At 41.7% G+C, this 21,528-nt stretch overlaps 1 protein-coding gene across 7 annotated transcripts in view; it reads right to left on the minus strand.

Annotated features, from left to right (window-relative positions):
- The window catches only part of FAM13A (family with sequence similarity 13 member A), a 257,788-nt gene that overhangs the window by 96,810 nt on the left and 139,450 nt on the right, over window positions 1–21,528 (minus strand). For all 7 annotated transcript variants that reach the window (XM_059722315.1, XM_019488106.2, XM_019488105.2 and 4 more), the window contains one exon: window positions 15,818–15,987. In XM_059722315.1, coding sequence (XP_059578298.1) covers window positions 15,818–15,987 — 170 coding nt within the window. The remainder of the gene's footprint in view (window positions 1–15,817; window positions 15,988–21,528) is intronic.

The raw sequence follows: 21,528 nt of genomic DNA on the forward strand, positions 1-21,528 counted from the left end.
TCCCCTGCTCCACCTTTGGGGTCTCTCAGAGTTCACCGGCACTGTTTCTAGCCCAGGGTAAGTATCTCAAGCCAATCTGGTGAGCCCACATTGGCAGTCTGTTACAAGATGAACCCATCCAATGTTATAAATCTGGTGACAGTTTGCTAAATTATGCAAACATTTTAATGGGACTGAATTTGATTGTTTTGTATTTGTATGAAGACCACTTAGCAGTTAAAATTTATATTAAAGACAATTATAAAAAGTATATATATAATGTATATATTAAAAAATATGCTAGACCTGTCCATACAGATAGGAAAAGAACAAATCGTTATGCTAAAGGAGTTAAAATATGTGTAACAAACACAGATCATGTCATAAAACAGCTTTGTTAGGAAGTTATGGAAGGCTTTTAACAAGAAGGTAGCTTTGACCTGACTTAAAGAAGAACTAATGCCTCCCAGAAGAAGTGTGCCACCTCCATCCTCACTGTGACCTTTGTGGGTTTTAGCAATCCAATTCTAATTAGCAGATTTTCCCTACACTAGAAATATGCTTGCAGCAGCCCTTGTGGGAGACTGCTGAGCTTCAGACAGCTGCCCAGATTTGACTTGTGTAGTAATTTTATTATATTTCCCTAGCTTCATTACCCAATACCCTTCCTATAAAAAACCCTCCTATACCTTCACAGCTACATTTTGCCTCTTTCATTTTCTGCATTGATGAGCCAGAAAAGGATCATCAATGGGAGATCCAGGGCAATGCTTAATGTTTTTGTGCTATAATTCTTTGGTCTTTATTAAATATGAATTTAAACAATTAAGAAAACTGTTCACCCTATTAGGTGTATAGGTGGACTTGGACATCTAAATTCATTTTTATTCCACCCCACTGGAGTCTCTGAAAAACTGTTAATGCAAAAGGTGGATGGGGCTTCCTCCTCCTCAATGCTTTTTTGAGACTTGGTGTTAAAGGCCAGATGCTGCTGCTTATGAAAGTGGAGGCATTAATAGATTTTTTGGGAGCTGAACAGGGTAGAATAGAATTTCACTTGGGCACCTAAGTCTACTTGCAGCTCTAAATCTGCTTAGAAGCCTAAAACAGAATAGAAACTGCCCCTCTGTATTATATAATTGTCCCTTAACTTGCTAGTATAGGAGGAAAACATATGCCTAAGCCAGATGGATCTCAGAGTTCCTGATCCTGGCCAATAAATAAACTGCAAAGACATTTCCCATGGAACGGGACACCCAGAGCTTTTATGTTGCCTCTTAGGCAATCAGATTAGTTGCCAATGCTGGTCGTGAAAAAGAAACACTGTCCTTCATAAGAGCTGCCACGCCTGACATCAGCTGTTTCAGTTTGTTTCAATGGTCTATCATCTTATGAGATGGTACAGGAATGACTTCTTGGCTTCCCTCCTGAAGGAGAAGGAGGAGGAGGAGGAGGAGTGGGAGCAGGTTTCAAAAAGAGTTTTCTGGGAACATATCAAGTAATGAATGACTGTGCCTGCTAATCTGCTGTTGGAACAGGGTAAGACATATGGCACAGCAGTTGACTGGGTTGTTTCTTAATTTTACTCAAGTTAAGTAACAGAACACAGGACATGAAGCAAACAGAAGTCTGGTTTTGTATAAGCCTTTGAACAACAGACTTTTTCTAACACCCTGCTAATAATGGACCTCCTATATATACCTAATGAAATTTCTCTCCTCTTAAAACTCTTGCTGATTTCATAAAATGTTATACACGTAATAATTTTAACAATTCAGCTGCCTAAAAGCAGAGAAAATATTGAGAAGAAAAAGTACATAATGTTCAAGAAAAAGCGTAAGCCGTCAGAGACAAGTCTGAGGACTGTTAACTTTGCATACAAGGTCATACCCTGAAAGATCTGCCAGGTCAGCTGTTCTGTGGCCTATCGTTTAATGTCAAAAAACTTCTAGACAATTTGTTCACATCACAATAAAAAACCCCACTACTCTTCAGGGCAGGGCCTACCTCATAGTAAGTGCACAATACAGTTCTAGTAAGCACGTACTGTAGGGGCCACAGTCTAAATCAGGACTGGCCTTTGGCTGCAAGGTGTGATACTGCTCAGACAGAAGTTATGACCTCTATGCAGAAATTAGATAAGGTTTTATGGCTGGTGTTCTGTTGGGCTAGATGGCAATGGTGTTTACCATCTACGATAATCAAAAGCCAATCCTACAAAAATTGCATTTTACTGTTTAAAAAATAATCATTCTGTGTATTCACCAGGTGCTGCTTATTTTGCAATGGAGATTGTGAAATGGCATCAGGTGCAAGAATTCACAGGAAGTATGATGGAAATCAAAGAAGAAAATGCAAACATTTTCTAATTCAAAGGCAGATTTATGAGAACCAGCTCTGACTAAGGAGGGTTGTATGATAGCTGGTACAAAACCCTTCAGAGTAAGCTCCTCTTCCTGAGCAAATGATACACTGCAGAGGAACCTTCCCTTTGAGGAAATTACCAGCCAACTCAAGTGGTTCTTGAGATGGATTCTGGGACAAGTTGACTGGGTTCATGCTCTGCTAGAGAGAATCCCTCTGTGGGGCAGACAGGAGGACAGAAGTGAACTGTTGAGAGCAACCAGATCTCTTGGTATGGGCAGAATTTGGAACTGGACCAAGGTTGGGAGGAGGGAAGATGTTGGCTGTGAGGAACACTTTGACTTACAATATACAAAATCCTGGCTGCAAGAGGCCTATTTGCTTTAAATGTAGCTTTCTGAACCTGAAATTGTGGACTGTTTCTGCCACAGCAAGTAACGGTGGCTTACCTGACACATGACATTAAGGAATAACAGTGTTAGTTTTATGTACAGATGTCCTAGCTCAGTTTAATAATCAGTGCAACTAGCTGCTGGGACAGAGGTTTGGACTCACATTTGAGCCTCAGCTCCTAGATCAGACCAGGTAGTGAGCACCACCAAGAGAACACGCTTTGTCTGCCCAAGGTAAGGGAATACCATGAGGGTTGGCAGTGGTTGTTCTGAATAATTCACAAACTGTGTCACCAGTGACCGATGAGGCTTGACAGTATTCAAAAAAGAACTGGCCATTTGTACAGACATATAGAATATTCACAGTTACAACAAAAAGGATTGAGACCAGCGCACACACAAAACCCAAGAATTAAAGAAGGGATGGAAACTCTCCTGCTTTGGGCCATAAACTGATCATTAAAGGTGCTTGTACACATGATAATGTTACGATGTACACAAGACAAAAATTTCCCTTTGTGTGGCTTGGCTTAATGGTGTCACACATTATATGTATGTGACTTTCGGGGATTTAAAATGAGTTTGCATCATTGCAAACTAAACTATATCCCAATGTGGTTTAGTTTGCAACAGTGCAACTTGGAACATGGCAGCCATTAGTCAGTTCACCCTCTGGCCACAGGAGAGGTGGGCAGGCAAGCTCTGCAGAAAAAAAGGATTGGGCCCCTCACTGCTTCTGCCTTTAGCAGGCTTGTGCAGCCAGCAGAATGTCTGGGTCCACCTGGGTTAGACTGGCTTGCCCCTGGCCCAGTGTGGGGAGACAGCAGGAAGGTGGCTGGGTGTGCTGGCAGCCAGAGAAGATGGCAAGGATGATGCACAGTGCGTGGGGGAACCCGGGCAGGCTGCTAGCTTCCCTGAGCCCATCTGGGGTTCCAACACTCTGTGCACTGTCCCCACCACCTTCTCCAGCTGCCAGCAAACCCAGAGGCCCTCCTGCCACCTCCCCACGCTGTACCAGGGGCAAGCCAGCCCATTCCTGGGTGGCCCCAGGCATCCTGCTAGCCGTTGGAGCTCGCTGAAGGCAGAAACGGTGAGGGACCCAATCCTTTTTTTCTGTGGAGTCTGCCCACCTCTCCCAGGGCCGGGGGGCACAAATTAATGACCCCCAACCTCTGGCTGCCAGGGAGGTGGGCAGGCTCTACTGGAAAGAAAAAAAGGATCAGGCCCTAGCAACTTCTGCCTTCAGCAAGCACCTGCAGCTACCAGGACAATAACATATATACAGTGATGGAAAAATAAAACTCACCACTTCAATTAAAAACTCATCGTTTCAATTTAGAGGGCATAGAATGCAACCCTAAGGACTAAAACCCCCTCACATGTACAAGCACCCTATCTAAAGACAACTAAGGGGAAACTTTCCCTTTCAGCATGTTATTTTTTAATAGCTGACCAAAGAATTTTTGATTTTCCTATCAAACACCTCATATGTGCTGCTGTTAGAGACAGAAGAGTAGGTAACATGGACTACCAGTCTGATCCAGTATAGCTCTTCTCAGTTTTGGTTTGATGCAGAAATGTTCGAGAGTAAGACAAGTATGCAGTGGCTCCCCCTGGAATATGAAAGAGTCACTGTGACCTGGAGTGGGTTGGAATGAGGAAACAATAAGACCAGAGTATAAAAAAAGTATTGGAAGGTGAGGAGTTCACAAATTATGAACATAATTTTAAATTCCTGAAATGACCAAACAAAAACAAAAATGACTGCTAACACAACAGGCCTGTGCAATATTAAAACATGATTAAATACAGCAGTATATGAATACGTTTAGGTACTCAGTTTTTAAACAGTTGACTACTTTAATAATTTTAAAATACAGAGTGGCCCAACTGACCAGTTACATCAAAAAAGAATTCTGTAATTCCTGTATAAATCTCAGGGCATCAATAAACTAAAAAATAACAGTCCATCTAAAATGATATGGAACAGATGGGTTAGACTGTAAGCACCTTGGAAAAGGAAACCTATCTTTCTTCAAAAACATTGCAGAAATGAACAGCAGTCTCCAGGATAAAATAGTGGTCCGAGTAATTTCTAAGCAAAACACAATTTACTAAAAATATCAGCTTAAAAATTAATAACTTTATTAAATATTAATCTGTCGTCATATCACAGAATCATAGAAAAAAAGGCTGAAAGAGACCTCAAAAGGTCATCAGATATAGCCCCCTGCTCAAGGTAGGATTATCCATGTCTAAATCATGATCCTGAAATTCTGAATAAGTGAAATGGAGTGAGAGGACTCTCTGCAAATTGCTCATGCTAAATACGGTATGTTGTGCCTCTGGGTCACTAGTAACCGTCCTGCCCAGTCAATAATGACTGGAAGTCATTAACAGGCACCAGATGCTTGGAAACAGGTGAACTCTTTTTCCCGGTTATCCATGGCACAAAAATACTTCAACATTTTGTGTAATAGCTAGGAAAATAAGAAGTATAGAGACAGAAGTACTTTTAGATCCATAAAAACAGCCCTTTCCAGGACAAGGTTGAGCATTATGAATTTCATCTTTTACGTGCTTGTAGTTAAGCAGGACCTTTCATATCCAAATTGCTTACAAAAATGTAAAGGGAAAACTGTTCTGTCACTGGCTGTGAGAGAGAAAGACTGAAATTGCTCAGATTATGGATACAAGCAGGATGACAAGAGCAGTGAGTGACAAGCTTACCCTTCTAACCCTCTGCCTCTCTCTACTAGACAGCCAGCTGACTACCTTGATTAAAAATATCACTGTGTCATGGGAAATCACAGCTGAACCCCTTCAGCAGACACTACCGCAGTGTGCAGAACATAACGTTCAAGTATCTATTTCTTGTGGCTGAAATGGGGAAATTGCAGAGGCAAGTGATTCTGATTCAGAACTGATGATCTTTATTGGAGACTGCCTGGTTACGCTGTCTCTAGGAAGCACCATGTCAAGGAAAAGCCACATGGCACTGAGGTGAAAAAATTACCCCACATGCAAAACAGCTGGTGTTTTCATGTCTAAAATGTAATAGTGCAACACCAATCTTCCTTACTGAACAATGCAGCAGGCACATCAGGAAGCACATCAAGAACAAAAGAGAAAGAAGTCTGATTTGTAAGACCAAAAGAGTAAAAAATACCATGCACTGAATTGCTCATTTTAGCTGTGTGCAGCAAACTCCAGGTGGTGGGCAGACATGTACTGCTGGGTGTCAAGGTGTTTTAAAAAAAACAACCCCAAAACAACAGCAAATTTAAATACTGGCTAAAATTACACCAGCTATTTCACTATTGCCTATTCTTTCATACAAAGCAAGTTTACTATATGTTTAAAATTGCCTCCAAACTCAGGAAGGAAGTTTTCATTTCAATTTATTTAGAATCAAATGTAGCATGACTATACAATTTTCCTTCCCAAAAGCAGAGTAGGAATGTTGCACTGGCCTCAGGTAGTGAGGCTTTTTCCAAAGGGGGGGGGGGGGGAAGGAAACCCCACAGCTGGTTAAAGGGAAACACAAAGAACAATACAAAAAACAAAAACCACCTTCCTATTTGATGTGGAAAGCCTGAGCTGTGGAAAGAGTTACATGTATATTTGTCTATTTCTCTCATGGGATAAAGCATCATACCTAGACTGGTATGTGCTTTTTGTAGCCTTTTCCAGAATACAATCTTGGTGAAAAGGAAAGAAAGGGAATGGAAGAAAAATCTTTGCCCCACACTGCCCATTACAGATGCAAAGCAATCAAAAGCTGTTCCAATAATATATGAGGTGATTGTCTCATCAACAGCTCTTGCTACTCCAAATATTTGTTTATGGTGCATATGTCAGGGCATCAGATTCAGGATATTTTGGTGCCCATTCGCCACACATATATCAATCGAGAAACTAAGCAGGAAGGCAAAAATATGACCTAGGAACCAGAGAGTGGCAATACCCATACAGGTTAATAGTGAGTTTTTGTCTAGCATATGCAGCAAGACTCCCAGGAGGTAGCATCTTACTTGCCCTGGGCTGATGAAAGGAAGACTGGCTGAAAGAGGGATATGAAATTAATCCAGGTGAATTACAGAGGGAAAACTACTTGCTTTAGTAACTGACACTATAACCTGATTATGGACAGTTACTGAAAAATAAGAAGAGAAGTGAGACCACGCCCTGACTCCTGGAACACAATCGCCTACTGTGGAGGGAAGTGTAAATCATAGCAGTCTTTGTTGGTTATGCCTGGGGAGAATGCTTTTCTAAAAACTTGTTATGTAACAGTTCATAATGCCAGCAATTCTCACAATTCAAGAGCCGACTGCATATAAAGGGCGGAGACAAATGTATTCAAAATTGAGTGAGTCAGCCTGGAAAAATCAACTCAACACAGCCTAAAGAGAGAGAGGCAGAGATGGAGAAAACAAATATCTATTCAATGAAGAAATGCCTCAGTGAATAACTAGCCTGTTATTGGTATTACTGCAATTCCCCAAAGCTGCTAGCTCAAGCACAGACAGACTTAGTGGAAGATGTTCCTTGTTCCCAAGGACTCCCACCCTTCTCAGCCTCACCCTAGATCTTTGTCCCTTCATTAAGAAATCAGCTGTTCTCTCAATATTCAGGGCCTCTGAGGACACCGACTTGTTCGGTTCTAACCCCTTCTATAAACCTGACATACAGGATCTTGAGTGATAAGGCAACTTGTTAATTCAGGTAATCAATCTGAACCAAATATACTGCCCTGATAAACTCAGAACAAGTCTGCTTGATTTATTCTATCAGCAATGTACAATCAAATGCTTATCACTCCACATACCAGAAACACAACGGAAAGTTTTTTTGGGGGCTGCTAAAAGGAATGCCAACAAGTGGAGAAAGTGTTTCTAGTGTGCACACATATGAAATTGCACAGATATATATTTTGTCCACCCAGCAAGTTATGGTAAGAACATGTGAATGTTTTCCTTAAGAACAGGGTACAGCAATGTACACAACCCCACACCTTGTATTTAAAGGAGATGTAAGAGTTAAGACTACAAAACAAGTAGGGATGAGGCCAAGAGCCAATAAGCCACTTTGTGAACTAGAGGCTGGTATAAACAAACCTGCCCTTTGAAAACACCCTGCTACTGTTAAAAAGTTGACACAGGGTAGCTATGCTGGCAAATCCCACAGTGCCTGAGGCTGCAGCCATAAACAAGGTTTCATGATCTTTGATATGAAGGGAAAATTGGTAGAAAGCACTGACAAGCCTGTTTACATTCAATGTCACTGTTAACCCCATTCACTTCCTTCAAGCTCCTTTCAGATTTCAGGACTAAAAAACTGCACATTATTGCTTATTAAATGGGTCTGTCAATATCTTTCTCTTCCCACCCGAATATGTAAATTGATAATAAGTAGGGTAAGTCGCAAAATACCTCTTAGCTTAATAATCTTGTGTGATGGGTGGGAATGGACCCCACTTTTTCTCCAGCACAAAGAGCATTAGTCTCCTCATGCAGGCAGGCATCCTTGACTGCAGAGAGATGCAATCCCCATTATATGGTGGCTAGTAGTAGAGACTTTTACACTGCTGGGTCATTGTACCCTGCAGGCAGCAAATATTTTGGACCCAGGAATATAAACAGCAAAAGAAAGAGTCTCCTGCGCACTGAATTATTCTGCCATTTTGTATTTAAGCCATGGGGTACATCTTTAACTCATATCTTGGGGTTGCAGGAAGCCCTACCTTTTCTATTCAGGCTGCACAGGGTCTTAGCCTTTTAATGTCAGAAGCTGTGGCAGAAGAAGGCCTTTCCTTTCCTGTGACTAATTACTAAGTAAGCTCTGGAACAATTAACACTGATTTTGAGAGTCAAACTAGGGGCACTTAAGTCCACATGCACCTGTAAGCATGCAAACAGTCCCAAAGTCATCACTATGACTACTACTTAAGATGATGCACATCCTTGCTGAATTGGGCCTTGTGTAGACCTTTCTTTTTTAGCTGCTAGACCCAAGCTCTTAAACAGTGAGAGACATCCCAAAAATGAGACAGACATCATGTGTATTCCATCTATACCTTCTTCCAAAGTGCCAAACTCAAGTTTTTATTGCTCTTTTTCTTTTTTCCTATATTTTGAGATTAGATCATAGATCTAATGCATCCAAGGTGTGTTTTTTCTGCTGCTATAAGGTAAGCAGTTTGCCCTTGGCACATAGTTAAAGGTGACGTGCATTATGTACTGGCAGGGTACAAGTAGTTACTCCACCTATTTTGGTTAGACTAAATTATCTCTTTTCTCATACACAGAGACATGCCAACCCTAAAATAAAAAAGCGTTCTTTATATCAACAGTCAAGATGATGAAGCAGGGCATGGAGCATGGAGAAAGTATAACACACATTTTATAACCTGCAGTATGCTTCAAACATTACTTTGTACATCCTCAGGCTTCTCTTATCTATGGAATTATAACAGAAGCTCTATACAAAAAATGATACCACCATTGGCAAGACACAAAATGTACGAGTAATACAGTAAGTTGTTTAAGAGGAAACAGACAAAATTACATCTGGTACCTAAATCTTTAGTAGTTTCATTACTGGTGTGTTGTACAAAAAATAACATAGTATAGCACCTGTTGAAGGGATGTTTGAAATACTTCCAAAAAAGCCAAGAGCATAGTGGATTGTATTAATAGGAGTGTCACTTGCAGTACTGATATGGCTTCACCTGAAGTACTGTGTCCAGTTTTGGGCCCTACACTTCAAGAAAGATGTGGGCAGGTGAGAAAGAATCCAGCAGAAAGCAACAATAATGATTAGAGGTTTGGGAAACATGAGTTACAAGAAAGGCTGAAAGAACTAGGGCTGTTTAGTCTGGAGAAGAGGAGTCTAGGGGGTGGGATTTGATAACAACCTTCAGATACCTGAAGCAAAATGATAAAGAAGTTTAGAGGTTTTTTTCTGTAGCTGCAGAGGACAGGACTAGGAATAATAGCCTCAAACTACAGCAAAGGAAATTTAGGTTGGCGATTAGGAAGAACTTTCTAACTATGAGGGTGGTTAAGCATTGGGACAGGTTGTGCACTGTCCATCCCTGAAAATTTTCAAGAGCAGGTTAGACAGATGCTTTATTGGGATGGTTTAGTCAGAGACAATTCCGACCTGAGCAGGGGGACTAGATGACCTTACAAGATCTCTTCCAGCCCTACATTCCTATGATCCTAAAATAAGTAAAAATAATCTAAATTCTCAGATCTATTTTTCTAAAGACCTTTCCTGTAATTAATATAGCAAATTCTTAACCTATATTAAATGGTATAACCATTCACTTTGGTTCCAGACTGAGAACAGTACAATTTAGCAGAATGTAAACTGAACAGAGATGGTTTGGAAAAATGAAACAAAATAAAAAGGTAAAATGCATCTCTACCCAAAGGAAATTAAAATAAAATTCCATTTTAGGTGATATTTTAGGTGAAAAGTTTAACACCATTACCAAAGAGATTAGTTTTGTCAGCTTCTTTATTCATCTCCTCCCTCATTCTTGTTCTGACCATCTCTTCCCTCCGGCTGAAATCTCTCCCATTGAGATAGGAGCTATATGGGTAGCAGTGGCAAACTAGACTATTACTGGCTAGTGGTTAAATCTGCCATGAAAAAAAGCTGTGCTACATCAGTATTTTTGGGGCAATGTACTATGTATCAAGGGATAAGACAATTGGAGAAATACACTTTGAGAAAGAGGTATCGTAAGGAACTATTTTTCCAAACCACAACACAGGAGCCTTGTCCGATGGCTAATTGATTAGGAGCTCCATGTCTTCCCTGTCCGCTCCCAGCCATGATCAAATCCATCAGTTGTTTCCCCCCACCAACCTTGCCTTTTTTTAAATGATGGTAGCAGAAGAAGAGAAGATATGGGGCAGGAACAAGAGCTTCATAGCTCTTTCCCCAGCAGCTCCAAGAAACCCTTTTTCCACAAAGAACCAGAGCCAATAAAGTGACCCTCCTTCCTGACAGAGCCAAGAAACCACCAACAGAGGAAGGAGACATGCCAGTAAGTACTGCTCAGTGTTCAGTGACAGAGGTGCAGATATGCAACCACAAATCCTTTCCATACATGGACAGAGGATACACAGGTACATAGGACTGCATGGGGCCTCACTGGGCAAACAAGTCCTGTCCCCTGCATTTGCAGGCACTTGTTATTTGAAGGAATTCCCAAATTTCCACTTCAAGGGAAGCTGTCTCCATTCCACATACTCTGTCCTCTCCCCTTTGGGCAGATATCAGAAGCCAAAGAATTTGTGTTTTATGACAAGCTCAGGGTATTGTTGCTAACATTGCTTTTATGAAAAAGAACCACTCTTTCTGTCCATTTTTTCTGTCAAACTCAAAGCTGAGTTTCTGAACACACTGTACTTGATAGCCTGAGCACAAACACAATACTATCCTTTTTTTTTTGGAATAGAACAGGCAGCATTTCATGGCCAGCTCACAATTTGGTGCAATTAAGATGGTAAGTAGGCAGTGTCTCGTATGAAACACCAGCCACTTCTCCTTTTTCTTACCCAGCTTTGATGAAAACAGTTATTCACTGGGGAAAGGGATGTTCAAAAGTTCAAGGAGTGTTGAAGGGAGGTGAAGTGCCTTGAAACTGCTTCAGCTTCACAGAAATGCTTCTCTATGAACCAATTCAGAGAAGGGCTCGTAAATCATACAAAAATATATGTCTCTTTCCACACATTTCTCATGGGTAAAAAATGTCAAACAGTTACTCACACAGGATTTCTCTATGGTCATACTTGTACAGTAGCCTCAGATGCTGTTGCCCCATGTTGACCAGTTCTCTAAGCATCACAGTAATTTGTATAATTTCCTTTGATCTGAAGGTGACCTTGCAAACAGTACTGAATTTACTTCCACATCTTTCCTCTAAATCAAGTGTTACTGTTTCCCTTCACTATCAGGGAAACTGGGACAAAGAAGGATTTTATGGCATGCCTCAAAGGAAGCCTGTGGCAAGATCAGTCTTTTTGCCTATTTTTGAATGTAGACTGAAAGGAAGTCATAACAGATTAAGCTCTTGGTGGGAATTCAAATATCTATCAGCATCTGTAGTTAATAAGGCTGGCTATCCATCTATCTTCTTCTAACATGCCTATCCTCATGATGTCTGAGAACTGACAAAACAAAGGATACCAGCAATTGGCATTTTCACGCAACAAAGGACTGATATAGCTAAGAACAACCATTATTATTTTATAATACTGATCTTGTAATAACTGAGTAAACACAATTGTTCCTACCAAAGAGAATCATACAATACATATAACAATTATACAACTTATCTCAGAATCTGTACATGTATCTGTATGTATGACACAAAAACAATTACATTAATAAATCTCAAAGACGCACAGAAATCTAGAATGGATGCCAGAGAAGCCTTCTGTTCCAGCTATTTTCAGGCTGCCACCTCAAAGCTTAGACCATCACAGACTTGCCAGGCAGAAGAATTCCTTCCTTCCAATGTGTTGTATTTTCTCCTAACCATTTTTCTTTGTAAGAATCCAAGAGTGCTCTTCTTGTCCAGAGTGACTCATGGTTACACTCTTTTAAACACTACCTTTGGGAAGGCAGAAGGAAGGTGTTTCTTCCTCCCCCTCTGGCATGTCTATGAGGCATCTCCCACTCCAATCCTCTCCTCATCCAGAAATTGCTTCCCCTCCCTTTTTTCTGTATACTGAGGCACTGGTCATAGAATCACAGACTCATAGAAGTTAGGGTTGGAAGGGACCTCAGAGGTCATCTAGTTCAACCCTCTGCTCAAAGCAGGACCAGCCGCAACTAGACCATCCCAGCCAAAGCTTTGTCTAGCTGGATTTTGAAAACCCCCAAAGATAAGGCTTTCACCACCTTTCTGGGCAACCTACTGCAGTGTTTTAGTACCCTCCTAGTGAGAAAATTCTTCCTAATATCTAACTTAAACTTGCCTTGCTGCAACTTGAGACAGTTGTTCCTTGTTCTGTCATCTGCCACCACTCAGAATAGCCTAGCTACATCCTCTTTCGAACTCTGCTTCAGGTAGTTGAAGGCTGCTATTAAATCCCCTCTCACTCTTCTCTTCTCTAGACTAAATAAGCCCAGTTCCCTCAGTCTTTCCTTAGAAATCATGTGCCCCAGTGCCCTCACCATTTTTGCCGCCCTCTGCTGGACTCTCTCTGATTTGTCCACATCCTTTTTGTAGTGGGGGACCCAGAACTGAACACAACACTCCAGATGTGGCTTCACCAGTGCTGAATAGAGGGGAATAATTACTTTCCTTGACTGGCAACAAAGCTACCAGTGCAGTCCAGTATGCCATTAGCCTTCTTGGCAACTAGGACACACTGCTGGCTCATATTCAGTTTATTGTCCACTGTAACCCAAGTCCTTTTCTGCAGAGCTGCTACCCAGCCCATCAGCCCCCAACCTGTACCAGTGCATGGGACTGTTCTGTCCTAAGTGCAGGACTTTGCACTTGACATTGTTGAACCTCATGAAATTTCTTTTGGCCCAATCCTCCAGTTTGTTTAGGTCACTCTGAATCCTAGACCTACCTGCCAGTATATCTACTAAACCCCACAACTTAGTCTGCCCTGCCAGGCATTCTACTATGCACAACTCTTTTTGCTTGCTCACCAGGGTACTCCAGAGGCAGCCCTCTCTTTTCCTCTCTGTATTTTGATATCCTCAGTAGTGCCAGAAGCTGTGTTCCTCCTCTGTAGCACTATTGGAAGCAGAACAGCCGCAGCAGAAGTAGCAGTATGAAGCTAGGGGGATGGAGGAGGAAAGGTACCTCTAAATCCAACACAGCAGCCACAGCTGCAGCCTATGTTGGCTGGGAGAGAAGCTGCAAGGCAGATTTACAATTCCAAGTCCCAATTCCTCAAAGACGTCAGGAGCGACTTGGGACACAGGGCAGGAAACTGGCATGCGCATGAACAAAACAGAACTGCCAGCAAGCAAGAATTTACAGCTAATTCATTTCCCAAATAAAACAGAGCACTTTCCTCTCATGGCCTGATGCTAGTTTCCATGGAAATCGATCACTCCTCCTTAATTAAAAAGGAACCTCATTTGGTGCTTAATGTCCCATATCCTGTATCCAGCCAACACAGGATACACTCTGTCCCATATTTCAGCAGTAATCATGTGGCAAATCACACACTACAAAAGAAAAGGACGAATTCATACCACAAATGCTTTAATGTTGTGCTGTGTTGCTTCAAAACATGGGCTTCTCATAAAGTTACTTTTTGTTTTCTAGGAAGATAAGTGGTTACAATATGTAAGTCTCCTTCAAAATGTCCTCTTCCCCTGGTGTTTATTTTGGGCACCTGATAAAATGTGTTAGTCACATGTACTTCTTCAACTTTAATGAAGAGCCACAAGACTTAACAGGTCTCTGTTACTTTGCTAAAAAGCAGTTGTTGTCACTGTACTTACAAATCTTGCACCACAAAACTGAGTAAGATTTCCAATAAGGCATCAAATTGGGCCTAATAAAGGCTTGTAACATCAGCTGTGCTTTTCAATTATTAGCAGGCAGTGTGGTGCAGAACTTCTGTCTATCTCCTGTGGAGTATGTTGGGCAGTGACTCCATCTCCCCTGTCCAGAAGAGAATGGCCAGTGGTGTCTCTATGTTGTTAGGTATCTACTAGCCCCATCTATGCTTTCGCTCTGCGCTGGGTTACAGAGAGCAACTGCAGTGCTGTGCTCTGTGACACACCTGGGGTGCAACCTCACTCTGTGGGCCAACCTATCTCCCCATGTTGTAGTGGAATTAAATCACTTTTACAGTAGCCTGGGCCCTCTGCCTACAGCAGAGACACAGGGATTTTCTCTTAAAGTAAGGGCATTGAAGGGTTGATTTAACCCATGGAATATTAATGAAGATACTGATTTACCTTGAAGTTCCTCAGAGATCCATTACACTTGGTCAAACATACAGGCATTAAAAGTCCTCTTCCTCCTTCTGTTTAATCTTTATAGAAGTGACTGTTCTGTAAACCTTATTAGAAGAATATGCCCTCCTGAAGCACCTGTCCTATCACAGGAGTGTCTTTTTTACCTAATAACAATCACATTTTAAAGTCCTAAACTGAACACCTCCTGTCTCTCTAACTACATAATCATGTGCTGCTTAGTCAAGAAACATATCCACATATTGGTCTTAACCTTTGTTAAGCAGCTTCCATAGCATTGCGACATACTGCCCCTTCCCAGTTACAAACCTCTACCAAACAGGCTACATTTATATACATGTACAATTGCATCTGATGGAAAACTAACTATCTTCTTTGCATTTGCACGTGAGAAGGTGTTGGTGTGCACTGCTCCATTTGGGGGGGCATGTGCATTTTAAATAACTGTAGCTCTATTTTGCAGCACTCCCTGTATGTAGATACACATCTGCATGAACTCATGTATACAGAAAGAACACAGTAGGACTGCAGTCATCACTAGATATCAGTACATAAAGAAAACACCAGCAAATCATTTTTTACCATAATTAATTAATTTTGTTTCCATAAAACATTAAGCGCACCTTAAAAAACTACTGGGACAAACCCTCAAAACAGCTCAAGTCCTTCTATGAGAGCATGGTTAAGAAATACAAATATTTTTCTTAGTTATACTCATTGGCTCACAACAGTAGTGTTTTAAAGCTGCCTTTTATCTCCCCTTCATCTCCCCTTGCTTCCCCTCAACCAAGGAACATAAAATTGAAGCAATTATAAAAATGGCTCTGTGGCCACATTGCAAAGAGTGTTTGGGCATTTTCCGGTCTGTGTGGATAATTGTCTCTCTGTTTTAAGAGCAAAACATTCTATTTGGTGAAAATGATAACACCTTGCAGGCCCTACCGAATGGGGAAGAAACTGGATGCTTTAAGGTTAAATCTGAGAATCAGCAGAATTTGCTGTACTGCTACAAAGCTACACATCTGCTTTGTGTTCCAGCCATGCAGTAATATTCAGATTCTAAACACATTCACATACGCATTTTATAGAAAGGAAGGAGCACTAACCTGGAGAAGAATGCAGCACGGTTAATGAAGATTTCATCTGCTAAATCCATCTCCTCCAAGCATGAACTACTGTCACTTAATCCGAGGCTGACCTGAGGAATTCCAGCTGATGGACCAGGTTGTGGCACTAAGCATGCCTGGAGAGAGTCTTCCTTTAAGCACCTTGCTATCTAGAGAAGCAAAGAAAATAAAATTTGAAAATGAAGGAAGGGCACAGCAACCTTGCTAGTGAATATGTGGCAGAAAGACATCTTAGCATAGTGTACAAGTAACAAAGAATGTGACAGGCTGCAAACCATTTGCATAAAATGCATATAAACCATTTTTTAAAATCTGCTGAAGAACATAACAATTAAGACAGAACAGATTCATCAATTGCCCATATGCTTTTGTCAGGGAAACAAGCGAGAGAAAGGTAGCTGCAATTACTGGGAAGTTAATTTCTACATCATGGCAGGATATCACAGATGAAAAAGAAGATGATAAATGAATTCTTGCTTCTACTGAAATGAATTCAGTAGGTCAGCAGAAAAAATAGAATGTAGAAAAATGCACCTTCTCAGTGGGGCAGCTCATACTTTTAAAGTTTTCCTGCAGTCATTATCCCATACACTTGTTTAAAAGTTTTCAAAACCATCCGAACTCTCTCTAAAGTCTTATGAGCGTGGGGGTGGATGTGAGTGAAGGAGTTCCCACGGGTATCTCCAGAGGTGTAATAACACAGCCAGACACTCTAAGCAGCTATGACACACAGGGGCAGCAGCAACTTCTGGCTGCTGCCACGTTGGGTGGCTGTGGTGGCAGCTGTTGTTTTTTGCCTCTGTGCCCTCCACCCAGTGCCAGATTTAGGATTAAACTACTTAAGATATATCTTAGGGCCTCACAATATGAGGACCCTCTAAATAAGAAAAAAAAACCTGGACATTTTCACTTTAATATGACAAAAATATACATATATGTATAAAGTACATATATATGCTCCAAAGTTATTATTCATATTAAGTTCATAAATTTGTTCAGGCATAACAATAATTCATCTTAAAATTTCAAGAAAATCCATTTTCGTGGATTTTGTGGATTAAAGAACAAAAGATCTGATCCAGAGCTCCTACAAACGCAACCTGCCTTTTATTCCCTGAGACAGGCCAGCTGCTTCATACGTTTACTGTATGGAATGCAATGCTTTCCCATTTTTCAACAGTTGGATGAGAAGTGAACTGATGGAAATTACATCATTAACAACAAATATATGCCCTTTAGTACGCCCTAGTTCATTAGAAGAAGGCATACCCTCTATCAGTGTAAACATGTTTCCTGTAGGTGGCAAGAACAATTTTTCTTTTAAACCTGGTACCCAAAAGGTTGTTTTCTTGAGCCTGTATATTTTCCTAAACTAATAAATTCATGTTTATACAGGACCTAGTACAATTGGGATCTTTCAGATTGTGGCTTTTAAGTGCTAACACAATGTTAAATGATAAGACCAACTCCTTTCGAGTCACAGGGCATGTCTACATGAGGCATTTACTAGTTATCTAATTAGCTCTGCAGTGAAGTCTCCATGTCTACATGTGCAGTCCTATTAGGCTGCAGTAAACTAATTAACTCTGCCATAGGTTAGTACTTGTAAATACAAGTACTATCCTGTGGCAGAATTCTTTAGTGCACAGGAATGTATATGTAGATGCTGATGGGGTTGGCTGGGGCACAAGGGTGCTTCAGTGTGGAGGCTGCCTGCTGGCTAACCCCACATTGGAGGACCCTCATGCCTCAGCCAGTTCCTCGGTAGCACATTGAGCCAGGTAGGAGCAACTCCAGGCTGGCAGGCTGACTCCCTGGGCTCCCTGCCAGCTGGGGCTCCTCTGATCCAGATCAACATATTGTGGTCCCAGGCTCATGTATAAAAGTGGTGCCCAGGAGCAATAAACTATATGTGCCAGAGTTTATTGTTTTGCATTAATTGCACATGTAGATGTATCCACAGAAGCAGAAAAATTCTTCAATAATATTTTATTTGCTACACTGTATATAAATAAGTAAAAAAAAAAGAAGAACAAAAGCTCTAAGAAAAATACAAGGCTCTGGTCAAACTTGAAAGCAGTTCCTCACTGGGGAAAGAACGACATTGCAATCTCCCAGGTTTAAAACAATTCTAATACAGCACTGAAGTAAATGATGAATAAATGAGGTATACTTGCCAAGGTGCCTAACAGTAGCAATCTAAGGCCAGGGAGCTACCATTACATCTTTTCCATACTGCAGGAACACTGATTGCAGCACATAAATAGTGCAGCCCAAAGACACTACTGCCAAACATTACATCTGCAGAATCTGCCTCACCCACCGTAAAGTTCTAGAAGAAGAAATAGGATGAGGCCTATTTGGCAAAGGTGCAAAACTTACAGGACACCGTGCACCCGACTGAATTTGTTACAGCCATTCATGCTCTTTGGCCTGTGACATTCTGACTTATAGATGGTTTGATATCTTGGCGCTTTTCAAATAAAAATTGAATTATTAGTCTGGTGTCCAAAGAAGAAAACAAAGGACCTGGTGGAGCTTTCATTCTTTTAAAATATTTTTTCTCTTTTGTCTTTCCAACAATGATATTGTGATTTGTTTAGACAATGACACTGCCAATGGAAGAGGTGTGGCTCATATGTATTCTCTGTGGGGCAATTTTGTCTGGAAGGTCAGATTTTACTTTAGGATTTTAATTGCACAATTACAACACACCAATTTTAGTACAGAAAGGAAGGAAAAAACAGAACCCAGTGTTCTGAGTTCCAGCCTATCTGTAACCTGACATTATGCTAACTCTGTAATGCAATATATATGATCAACCCAACTTAAATTTGACCATGGGATTGATTGAGCTTATCGTCTAACAATTGAAACATTTTTCACTAACTCTTTCTGAGCAAAATCCTGCCTTCAGTTACATCAGTATAAAACTGAAATAAACTCCCTTGAACTCGGTTATTCTACATCTGCATGGGTGAAATGGAAATCAGACTTCCCCCACTCAAGTGGAACCTCCTTAATCCATGATTGTAACCTAATACAAGTTTTCAACAAGTCTATAAAAAGTGCTTTTAAGAACAGCAAAACCCAAGCATTTTACCTCAGAGGAACAGTAGAATTTCACTGAAGAAGATTGGGGGAGTCAGAAACATATGCAGCCTAGAGAGTGCAGAGGGGAAGCACCAGTACCACTGGCCATTTTTAGCCATCTTTGTCCACTTCCAGGGCAGTATTGAGTGCTAGGGGAAGGATCACCAGGTGAAACATAAAAAAGTGTCAACCCACAGGGAGCATGATGCGGCATGGGCTGGCTCTCATCCTGACACAGCAGCAGGAGCTCTGCAAGGAGGATATGTAGGTGTGTTGTTTCTAAAGCATTCTTCTGTGCATGCATGTGCATGTGCACACACACGCATGCCCCTCTTCTGCAGAGCATAAGTTCTGCTCCTGGTTCAGGAATGGCACTGCAACTCCAACTCCCCTTGGTTGATCTGGCAAAAGCAAGTCACATTCCTCCTCCAGGGCATCAACACAAGAATGTTAGAAATTATACAGCAGCAAACTCACTGATCAATATCTAGAAGTCCCATAACTTGGCAGTTCAGAAATCAAGAATGTCATATATTATCTGGTGGTTATAATGCCATCTCTAACTAGAGGTGTTGCAAGCTTTTTAGTATCCAGGGCAGGGGTGGAGAGCAAGGAATTGTACTGACCACTAGAAAGCAAGGGTTGGGGGGAAAGGAGAGAGAGAGAAGAGTCTCCCCTGGGCTCTCCTCATTTGAGTAGCAGCTGCAACTGCTTCTGCTTTAACAGCATGGGCTGGCCTGCAGCTGCTGAGGGACTGGTAGTGGCACTGGGGACTGCTCCTGGTGTCCCTTTGCTCCCTCACCCACAGAGGCAGGGCTGAGCCTCCGTGTCATAGTCCCCACAAAGAAGGGACATCATTCCACCTCCTTACCCCTAGTTGATACGCTGGTGGGCATGCCACTGCCTCTGCCCAGCTCCCTATGGCTGGGCTACGCAGGGCTCTATATGCCATGGAAAGACTCCTGGGGGAGAGGGACATAGTGACATCTTAAGTCAGTGCCTGGGGCCCTCTTGTCCTGCTCTAGTTATGCTACTGCCTGTAGTCACAATATTGATGCTGTAGTAATAGCTCCCCTAGAACAGTTCCATGCCAGTATCAACCCTTGACAGTGGTCAAATCCTCACTTAAATCTGTGAAAGATTCCATGTCACAAAGCGCTAACTGGCAAACTATGTGTAAAAAGGGGCAATGTGTCAAACTAGTACTTACCCCAGCCTTTTCTAGCCACCTTGTGTTAGACAACAGTCCCCCATATGGTTTCCACTAGGGTCAAAATTTGTCCCATACTACAAAGATTTCCTGTAATCCTAGAGTTATCACTGCAATTCCTCCCAAAACAGAGCTATGTAAAAGTTACAAGGCTGCTTTTTGCAGCCAAGTGCATTCTTAAAGAAAAGGAAACCATCATAGGCAAATCGTAGGGGAGGCATGTGCCCCCCCCCCCGAGATTGGCCATCACCACCGCCAGCTTCTGCGGACAGTTGCTGCTCGCCACTCCCCCCCAGCTGCTGCCAGCTTCTGCGGGCAGTCACTGCTCGCCACCGCCACTACCTCCGCCGTCTTCTGCGGGCGGTTTCCGCTCACCACCCCACTGCCGCCCACAAATTGTGCCCTCCCCCCCTCCACCCCCCCCCAGTCTTGGGAGGCACCAGTCATTCATAGAAAACATTCTACAGTAATTGCAAATATCTTCTTGTGTAGGCAAGTAGCTTTACCTCTCTCAGGCTGACCTTTGGAAAAAGCAAGGTATTTCTGGTTTTTGTTTGCATCTTTTGCTTTAGAAAATTTATCCAAATTTCACACTATATTAGCAAATGAATGCTAACCTTGCTATACTGCTTTACACTGGAGGGTAAGGCTGGGATCCAGAATGACCTGGGGAAACTGGAGAAATGGTCCAAAATCAACCAGATTAAATCCAACTAGGAATCATGCAAAGTTCTGCGCTTTGGATGGAATAACTATAAGTGAACATACAAACGGAGAAATGACTGGCTAGGTGGGAGGACTGCAGACAAGTACCTGGGATTTCAAGTGGACCATAACCTGAATACGAGCCAAGAGTGTGTTCTTGTTGCAAAAAAAGCCTACAGCACAGTGGGTTGTATTACCAGTTGTGTCACTTGCAAATCAAGGGAAGTGATTCTTCTGCTCTATTTGGTGCTGCCGAGGCCTCACCTGGAGTATTGCATTCAATTTTGGACCCTTCACCTCAAGAAAGTTGTAGACAGATTGGAAAGAATCCAGTGGAGAGCAACAAAAATGATTAGAAACATGGAAAATATGACTTACGGAGGAAAGGCTGAAAGAACAGGTGCCATTTAATTTAGAGAAGAGAAGACTGAAGAGGGGATTTGATAACAGTCTTCAAATACTTGAATGGTAATTATAAAGAAGATGGAGATAAACTGCTCTCTGTGGTTGTAGGGTATAAGACTAGGAGCAATGGCCGCAAGCTGCAGCAGGGGAAATTTAGTCAGAAAGTTCCTCTGAATCTACAATCTAAGAGGGTGGTCAAGCAATGCAACAGGCTACCAAAGGGAGAAAACAGATGTCGCCTTTTTTCACCTTCGTGCTGCCACAAACATTTTTATGA

This window comes from Alligator mississippiensis, chromosome 2, assembly GCF_030867095.1.
Source record: "Alligator mississippiensis isolate rAllMis1 chromosome 2, rAllMis1, whole genome shotgun sequence".
Classification (NCBI taxonomy): domain Eukaryota; kingdom Metazoa; phylum Chordata; order Crocodylia; family Alligatoridae; genus Alligator; species Alligator mississippiensis.